The sequence below is a fragment of the Loa loa genome (assembly GCF_000183805.2).
Source record: "Loa loa unplaced genomic scaffold supercont3.9, whole genome shotgun sequence".
Taxonomy (NCBI): Eukaryota; Metazoa; Nematoda; class Chromadorea; order Rhabditida; family Onchocercidae; genus Loa; species Loa loa.
The window spans coordinates 44,212-52,988 of record NW_018108189.1 but is presented as its reverse complement, the minus strand read 5'-3'; the positions used below and the strand labels follow the sequence as shown (position 1 = coordinate 52,988).

General features: G+C 33.3%; 4 protein-coding genes across 4 annotated transcripts in view; 3 read left to right on the top strand and 1 right to left on the bottom strand.

The window, feature by feature from the left end:
• LOAG_01943 (hypothetical protein) overlaps window positions 1-1,179 on the top strand; it is a gene marked incomplete at its 5' end in the record, with an annotated part of 4,277 nt that extends 3,098 nt beyond the window's left edge. The window contains 2 exons of the mRNA XM_020445900.1: window positions 346-486; window positions 936-1,179. Of these exons, the coding sequence (XP_020303692.1) occupies window positions 346-474 (129 nt within the window). The 3' untranslated portion in view covers window positions 475-486; window positions 936-1,179. The remainder of the gene's footprint in view (window positions 1-345; window positions 487-935) is intronic.
• A 201-nt stretch (window positions 1,180-1,380) lies between these two features.
• On the bottom strand, window positions 1,381-3,432 carry LOAG_10301 (anti-silencing protein). The gene is made up of 5 exons (XM_003145828.2): window positions 3,309-3,432; window positions 2,984-3,099; window positions 2,493-2,669; window positions 2,194-2,401; window positions 1,381-1,770 (listed from the first exon to the last, which is right to left on the bottom strand). Exons 1-5 carry the CDS (start codon window positions 3,418-3,420, stop codon window positions 1,667-1,669), a joined length of 717 nt encoding a protein of 238 aa, XP_003145876.1. The 5' UTR covers window positions 3,421-3,432; the 3' UTR covers window positions 1,381-1,666.
• A 1,226-nt stretch (window positions 3,433-4,658) lies between these two features.
• LOAG_10300 (hypothetical protein) lies at window positions 4,659-6,037 on the top strand (the record flags this gene model as incomplete). Its single annotated transcript, XM_003145827.1, has 3 exons — window positions 4,659-4,742; window positions 5,435-5,583; window positions 5,809-6,037. The coding sequence occupies 3 exons, from the start codon at window positions 4,659-4,661 to the stop codon at window positions 6,035-6,037; spliced, it is 462 nt and encodes a 153-aa protein (XP_003145875.1).
• A 2,165-nt stretch (window positions 6,038-8,202) lies between these two features.
• Window positions 8,203-8,777, top strand: part of LOAG_16586 (CBR-UNC-104 protein) — a gene marked incomplete at its 5' end in the record, with an annotated part of 15,178 nt that continues 14,603 nt past the window's right edge. The window contains 2 exons of the mRNA XM_020449237.1: window positions 8,203-8,302; window positions 8,609-8,759. Coding sequence (XP_020307253.1) covers window positions 8,203-8,302; window positions 8,609-8,759 — 251 coding nt within the window. The remainder of the gene's footprint in view (window positions 8,303-8,608; window positions 8,760-8,777) is intronic.

Below are 8,777 nucleotides of genomic sequence, written 5' to 3'. Positions count from 1 at the left end.
TTATTTGGAGGACAGAACGGTTTACCTGTCCTCAAGGTACCGGAAAGGTATCAAATTTTCGAATAATTAAAAAAATGGGCAGCCGTACCGGATCAAATTTTGCGTTTGATAATGCCTTCATCAGATCGAGACGGCAGCTTATAATTTTAAATTACTAATTATCAGGATACTTCTCATCATGGTATTGAATATGGATTGCTGAACCAACTAAGCGATAAAAACCCTTCACATGAAAACTGGACTACTAGTTAAGCGAATGATAACATTAACCATCAAAAAAAGAATTAACTCGGATAAGAGCATAAAGCAAAAGGATACACAATCAACAAAATTATTCTATTTCAGATCCTATTTATGTGTGAAAATAATGGCAAAATAAATGGGGCATGTGCAATGGACAATATTCGAATACATAAGATTTTGGACGTTCTGGAGATGGAACCGTGTCAAAAGAACATTATCGCCTTCTCATGAATCACTTTTCCGGTCAGAGACTTTCTAGGCAATTTGATCTGAAAAAGTACGTGTTACACATTTGGATATGCTTTCAGAAACTTCGCTAAAAAACAAACCCAAATCCAGAAACTTAGTAAGAAATGATCTTAAGTCATTTGTTACGAATTTCCGAGTTAGAATTCAGAAATGCGCATTTCCAAATTTGTTGAATTACTACTTACATATAGTTTGCCTACCTCATGCCAGCATGCTATATTATTTTGATACTGAAACGTCTTCATAACGTGCTTAAACAAAAATCGCTTTTTATTGAAAAAAGTCGTATATAATACAAGTGGTTTGACAAAATATTTATCCTAAAAATTAAAAAAATTTTCAAAATTTTTATTCATGCATACAAAAAGCAAATTACAAGATATATTGGAAAAAGAGGTATTCTTGTGCAGAAACTATAAAACATATGCTAACATAATTATCAGGTTACGTAGCATTTGCGACAAGTTACAAACGGATGGCCAAAAAAATCAAGCTTACCCTTTTCAATATTTGGAATTAATGGTTCTGAAAGAAGAATGAGGAAATGATAAATTATATACTTAAAGAAATGAATGTAAATGTCGTTATTATATGGTAATCTTACATTTCGTCAATGATGTCGATTATGGTTCAATGTAAATTTTGTTACGCTGTAGTTCCAAGGAATTAAAAATTTTTGTACGATCAAAGTCACGAATATATGCATGGAAACCACCGAAGAAAAGTAAAATCCAAAACCAAAAAAAAAGACCTATTAGCTTAAGATGATAAATTAATCGTTTGCAACCAGAATAAATGATTGGGAGGTAGGAAGATAAAAAAACAAAATATAAAAAAAAGGAACTGCTCAACAATTTTGAAGTGGACATATGATCAAAAACTAATTTACAGATTCTGACAAGTAGAAAAAAGTCGATCTGGATTGCATGCACCGTAAAAAGTAAGTGAAATATTACTGCAAGAACTCAAACACTTCCACTCAACTATATCTGTTCCTACACGAAGCCGAAGTAATTATCATAAATAAGAGTTTGAAAGACAAAAAATAAAAAAATCCAAAATATAATGCGAAAAAAAATCAAATAACAATGTACCAAACCAGTGAGATACAAAGAAAACAAGAAAACGAACTCCGGGAATAATAGAGATCATCGATAAATCGTCGTTACCACTTTCAGTCAACCAAATCAGGGATCGATTCATTGGTAACATCAAGAAGTGGTAAAATACTAGTAGTAGCTTTACTCGCACCACCAAGAGATGCCTCCATTTCATCACCTTCAATTTTCTTAGAAAATAATGAATAACAAATACTGTCCTAAGTGAAACATGAACATCCATCTTTAAAACCGAACTCCTACTTTTATTAATAATTTCTGCTATGAATGAGAAATAGCCTTACTCAATGTATTGCACTGACACCTTAAATCATTAAAAAGTTTTCAGCCTCATCCACAAGAGTGCCTGATAAAGAAATAATTATTAGAAATAGCATTCCGGCCTGTTCTATTTTAATTCTGTAAGAAATGAAGACCAGAATCCAATTCAGAAAAGAAAATGCAAAAATGAAACGAAGGATGCAACAATCTAAACTTTTAAAAAACATATGACCTAAGGTAAACTCAGTACCAAAGTAAAATTCAATGGAATAAATCATTTTGGAAATAAATTTAATAAGTAAAATGGTACTTAACTACCTACCCTCCACAACCTCTACATCTTCCTTTCGGTCGTCACTTCTGTTAACATCGTTTCTCGCAGCAAACTCATTTGCTTTTCCACTCGTGGTTTCAGTATCTTCCGTATTCCTAATTTTAATATCTTCCATGTCCCCACTTCCCTCGTTTTTGTGCCATTTGATCGCAAAAGTAGTTACACGAACATCATCAATACAAACCCTTCTTTGCAGCTGCAATAGGCCAAATCATAAGAACTAATTCGGGGCCTTTTATAAAGCATATGCACATTATTCAAACTGGGAACAAAAATTTAATTAATACTTTTTCCAAAACTGGAGATACAGGAGGTTCTTCTTGCAATTCTGGATCAGTGTATTCCGTTGCAACGAACCAGCCAATATTGATGAATTCTTGTTCCATGTACCTACATTTTAACAACAAAACTGTTACACCAACAATTTCACTTTCCGGTATCTTAGATGGATCCGGACCACCAGCCTGTAAGTGGAATGAAAGTATTAGAGAAGTATTACCAATTATTAAAAAAATTTTATTACGTTCATTTAATGAATCTGAGCCCGAGAATTTGCCGAACAAGCTTTAACAGCAGTTTCTGTTAATTTCTAATGAAAATTCCAAAGGGTTTAACATGAGTTTTCAACCAAATCCATAGTAAACTCAAATTATTATAATTCAAACAACATGTGGTTTGAAGTATGCTAAATAACGTAAGCTTAATACCTATTAAACAAATAAAAATATTTTACTATCATTTAATGTTGCATCTTTAAATGATCCACAAATGGAAAAACCTCGAAAATAAACTTGTGACGTCCTTCCACAACTGGACCGACCAGAATGGAATCAAGAATTTGATCATATGCATTCGATTCCCCTGATCCAACATATACTAATTCCCAGTCCAGGTCTAAAAACAGTTAGCAATAAGACAATAATAAACATAGTTTTTATGATATATGCTCATTTCCACCAAATATTTATGAAGTTTTGTTTAATCAAACAATACTTACGATCTGCAGTGTCTGCAAAGCAGTGCAAAAGTTGCTGTGGTTTACCTCATTAATAACGTAAACAAATAACTACAAGGGCAAAAGCACAAATTAAGGATGAACTAACCATCTAAAAGAGGTTCATAACACTCAAAGGTGATTTCCAACTTGAAAGGGTCATCGAATTTTCCGGGATTTTCCAATACATTTACACTGCATACATTCACAACAGAAGCCATCCCTGAAATATGATTAAACCAATTAACAATACTGTTTACATGAAACACAGTGATAGATAGGCTTCATCCGTAACGTTGCACTACATTAACCAGCTGTACAAATAGTTGAAATCAGGTTTAGCTACTCGCGGTTGCACACCACTTCACAATAAGTCAAAAGCATTCATGTAAGTTCATACTAGTAAAAAAAAAAACAAATTAACTAAATCACTATAGGCACTCCTGCCCTTATCTTTGCTTTGCATGATCATGCGGCTAAGAAATGAAAAAATTCCATCCCAATAGCGAATGTCCGCCAATTTTTTCATTGATAACCGTCGGTCATCTCAAAAAAGAAAATCAATTGATGCTCGCTTTTGGTGGGAAATCTTTATTAATTTTTTATAAGAAGTCTTGATGACTGTTAGATTTGGTAACAGAGACATTTGATTTGATCATCGAATATACCCAACAGTTTTCGATAATAAATGATTTAATTATTCATTTATGATTTTTGCTACTTTGATCTGTCAAAGTATGGAAAGACGATTCAGAATTGCACAGTCAAGATGTTCTCACATAAATGTAATTCAGGTCGCCGTTGTTGCTAGTGGTTGCCACTGTAGTTGTAAATAACGATTTAATGTATAATTTCCATTTAATTGTAATGACGAAAACTGCCATTGAAATAGCATGTCAGCTGAGACTGAAGCAATGATTAGATTATGAATAAAAATTTTTCCGGAAATAAATTTGATTTTGGAGATTTGAAAGCCGGATTGTGCAGTAGATGACTGAATGACAGGTCACCTTATTTTGTTTATTTAAGCAAACAAAGCTAAACTTCTTGAAATTTTGAAATTCATTTTGTTTGGTAATGTAACTGATATAATCGACGGTAAATCGGATATCCTGTGGTTCACTACTGATCACTAAATAGCTTATGCCGGTATATTGTCCGTCTTTGTTTCTGAACAGCACTTCACTGGTTGCAAATAAAAGCAGTTTTGTTTAAGCTTGTAAAAGGACAGTTACTCATTGCCTATCATCGGTAGAGAGACACAGAGAGAAAAGAAGAGGGATTCTGGACTGGATGGATGGCCTGCTTCTATGGGATTAATTTTGTGTAAGATAAAAACATTTAGTAGTAGGATGTCCTTCTCTTCGTCCCGAACGCTGCAGTCAGTTTACATGAGCAAATCACATAGAAGGGGATTTTTTAAAAGGATTTTTTCTCGGTAAAACATTAAGGCCCTTAGATGGAGATTGCAAGTGTCTTGGAAAGCAATGTGAGCAGACGAAAAAGGCTCGAATCGGAATGTTATGAAAGTGCTGTGAGTGTGGTATTTAATGATGAGACACGCAGTAAGGAACATTATCAAAAAGGCTGTTTTCAAGCCAACAAAAAGGCCTACTTTCCTCATCCTATTTCTATTAAACTGATTTTAGCAATGGACTAAGGCAATATAGATCGAAGCAAAGTGCTAGAGTTAAGATGAAAGAGAAAGAGGCAGCTGCTTCTTCCATCGGGCTCCACAGGATCGATATATATGGGTTTCAAGCCTGATGCATTTGGAATGTAATTCGCCTCAACTACATATACGTCCCATTCTTTACAGTTTTTATTTATCAATTTTTTTAAAAACCATAATTTTGTTTTGAAATTTTTACCAATTTTTATTTGGTATATTCTCAAAAAAATTCATGGGACCAATTTCACACCATTTACATGACACTATCACGAATGTCGCCCAGCTAATAGCTCAAATTAATCATTTGTAAATTTTTCTTAGTATTTCGTCCTATGAGTGACTCGTAATCCATGTTCCCAATTTAGAACTTATCAAATATTGTTAATCCTGACAATGGTATCAATTTGCAGGCATTCAGGATGATTGATACTGCAATTAAGCTAAGAGGTACTGATGAATGAATAAGAATTTGCTTTGTCCCTGTGAAAAAGAAACGAAAAGAGACATCTGACACGAGTGACTCGTGCATTTTGCCTGAGAAATTCATCAAAAATCCCATTTAGTTGGGTGAGCGCTTCTGTGCTTCTCGAGAAAAATGCATCCCGTCCATTCTGTCATATGAGGATGCACTTGTGATACTTATGACAAAGAATAAAACATTCCATGCTATTTTGGCCATTTTGGTTAACTGCTGGAGAGAGAAAGAAAGAAAGTAAGTAAGTATGAAGCAAGTTGTAGACTCCATGGAAAGAGTAAAATGGCTTTGCATTACCATTTTTTGATTTTATTACATCCAACGAGCTTCCCTTCCATCTTTCCTTTTCGCTATGTTTTTTTAATATAATTTCATTTGCTTCTCCCGCAAGTAGCTTTTTTTAGGACCAATCCTGAATAGGTAAATGTAAAAAGCAGCTGTGGTAGAAACAAAAACTTTTAGGAAGTTCCAGTCAAGAAATGCTCATCTAGGTTTAACCTGCATCAAATGTAATTCATTAGTTTATAATAGCCAAAATATGCAGGCATTAACTTATCGAACAACTGAAACAAGCCATTTACGAATATGTTTGTTCACGTTTTCACTTGACTTTCGCATTAATGCCATTATCGCATTAATGCTTGACTCATCTCCCTTAATGATTCATCTCGTACTTTTGGCTTACTCCTGACGATGACCCATACCAAAAAAAAGCAGCAGCACTAGTCTTGACCTGACATATGCTTGTGTGGTTGATAAAGCTTTAACTCTTTGGCTGACTCTGTGAAAACAAAATACTATTTGAAAATATATGAAAATTGATCAAATGGAAGAAAAAGGGTCGGAGGCAGACGGATGAAGAAAACCGACATATAAAAGTGTTTAATTAAAAAGGGAAAAATATGTTAAGTAGTAATAGTTCTAAATGATACTTGATTAAACCATCTAGCCTGAAAAAGATGTAAGCAACTCAGAATCCTGATAAATTCTCATCCAAAGGAGACTAGCCAGTTTTAAATCTTTTGCATCATTTAATGACTTTAGTTATTACAATTTTTCAAACACCGGATTATAACGCTTTCAGCTTTTCCATTTTCCGTTTTCTCCTTACTTTTCCTTCCGTTTTTCTCTCCTCCCTCGCTTTCCTTCTTCTATACATATTGCTTGCTACCCTTGTTGTCATGTGTGAAAGAAGTAAAACTTCATTCCTGATTACATTCTATGAATTTTTTTTGCTCAAAATTCCCTTTCTTTTTTAATTTGCATTAATTACCGAACCGTAGTGCATCATGCCCCTTTGTTTCTTTGTTTTGGCTTATTGATTGGTTAGATGTTTACTGAAAATCAATTTAAACTGATAAAAAGTTTAATTGGCCCTTCCCATATGCATGAGGACTATTTCAAATTACTATTCATTTCCTCCAAATTTCTTGTTTGTTGCGCGGGTCATGCAGACAGACGTGCAAATTTCGTCATACTGCATGTACCCCAGCACTGTGAACTATTTTTTTAAAATAATAATATGGTTGAAAATACCATTTCAACACTTTCATTCCAAAGACAACGGTGAAAACCACAGGGATTAAAATTCTCTTTTTGAAAGCATTAAATTTTCATTATATTTCAAATTTAAATCATTTTGAAAGTATTTTCCAATTATGTAATCTCACAGTCATTCGCTTCATTTTATTGACTTCCAAAGGTCTCCTTTTAGAAAGTGTCATTTGTTCATCATTTATTTCAATGCTTCGTCTTGTTTACAAGAGATCTCACTGAGAAGGAATGAAAAGAGAAAAAGAAAGAGAAAGAGGGGAGAAAGAGAAAGTAAAGGAACAGAAACAAACAACGAATGACATTTTTTATAATCATTTAAAAATTTATTGTTGCATCATCAATCTGTTCGTGTTTTAATGGAAGTTCCTGTTGATGTGAATAGCGCTGAAGTGATAGATTGTGGCTGAATGATTGAATGAACGGATGACACTCTCACTGATCTTTTGCTATCCATTTGGTAACATTTGATTTACAAGCGCGCCTTTCGTTCCTGTACTTTCCCTTATTTAATCAAGAAATGATCAGTTAGATATCAAGTTATTCCTTTTATCTAAACTTAGAATCAATCAATTCTCAACAAGTTACCTTCGTGAAAACAATTTTTTTGATACCCAAAATTATCATTTTTGGCTAAATTACATATTTTTGATGAGATGTACTAATCTCTTTTCCTCTCTTTTTTCATCCTTTCTCTTCTTTTTCTCTCCCTCTTACCTCTGTTTTTTAAATCAAATTTCAAATCTCGCATAGCTATAAGCAATGTATGCTTAGAAAAAGCTGAAGAAATCACTGCCTAATATATTGATGTATGCTGAGATTCAGGATTTCAGTGCAATAAATATTCTAAAATTCAACGTAATTAAATTCAGTGCAACTAAAATGTAAAAAAAAAAAGAGAACGATCCGATACACTAATTCAAATTCAATGTAACATTTTACATAATGCATATCGGATTGAATAAGCAAATTGAAATTTATGATTTACATAGAAGAAGCCGAAGAGTAGCCAACTCTGAATAGATAGAGAAAATATTTTATTTAATTGGAACAAACATTTGATTAGTTTATCGTTCTAGTGATGCATTTGATCTTGTCTTTATTTACTTTGCATACTTTTTTGTCAAACAACAAAAAAAGTGGCACGATCAAAAAGTGATAGTTGTCCTGGAATTTCCGATCGTAACTGAAGTTTTATCTATTTTCCCACGGAATTTATTGATTAGAAATAAAATATCATTGCGAGACAGTGCGACCAATTTATCCGTAATTTTGTAAAGTTTCAGGCACTAACTTAGGTCAAGCATGTCATCTGTTAAAGTAGCTGTTCGGGTGCGTCCTTTCAGTAGTCGCGAAATTAGTAATAATGCTAAAATAATCATTGCTATGGCTGGAAATACTACAAGTTAGTTGCATCTTTATTTCTGCAGTTTTTGGTAAGAGAAGAAGGAGAAGAAGGAAAGTTAAGATAGTTGGCTAAAAGGGTGAAAAAGCATTGATTCATTTCTAGGAAAAGTTTTCTAGAAAAAAAAAAAACCGGAGCATTTCGAAATCGAAGAAATCGAGGTATTGAACTTTTAAGAGTTGAACAAATGCTTACACAAGATAAGCAATGATTTATGTAAAAATACTGGAAAAAAAAGCAAAAAACGTATTTTATTTGCTCCCGATATTTCCAGTGTTTCCAAAAGAGCTAAAATTGATTATTTAGCAATAATCGGTGGAAGTGGTCCGGAACGAACACATAGTTTCAACTTTGATTACTCCTATTGGTCATTCAATAAAAATGATAGTAATTTTGCAAGTCAGCTACAAGTTTACCAGGATCTAGGTGTTGAAATGTTGGACCATGCTTTCGAAGGGTAAGATTTTTCGACTTC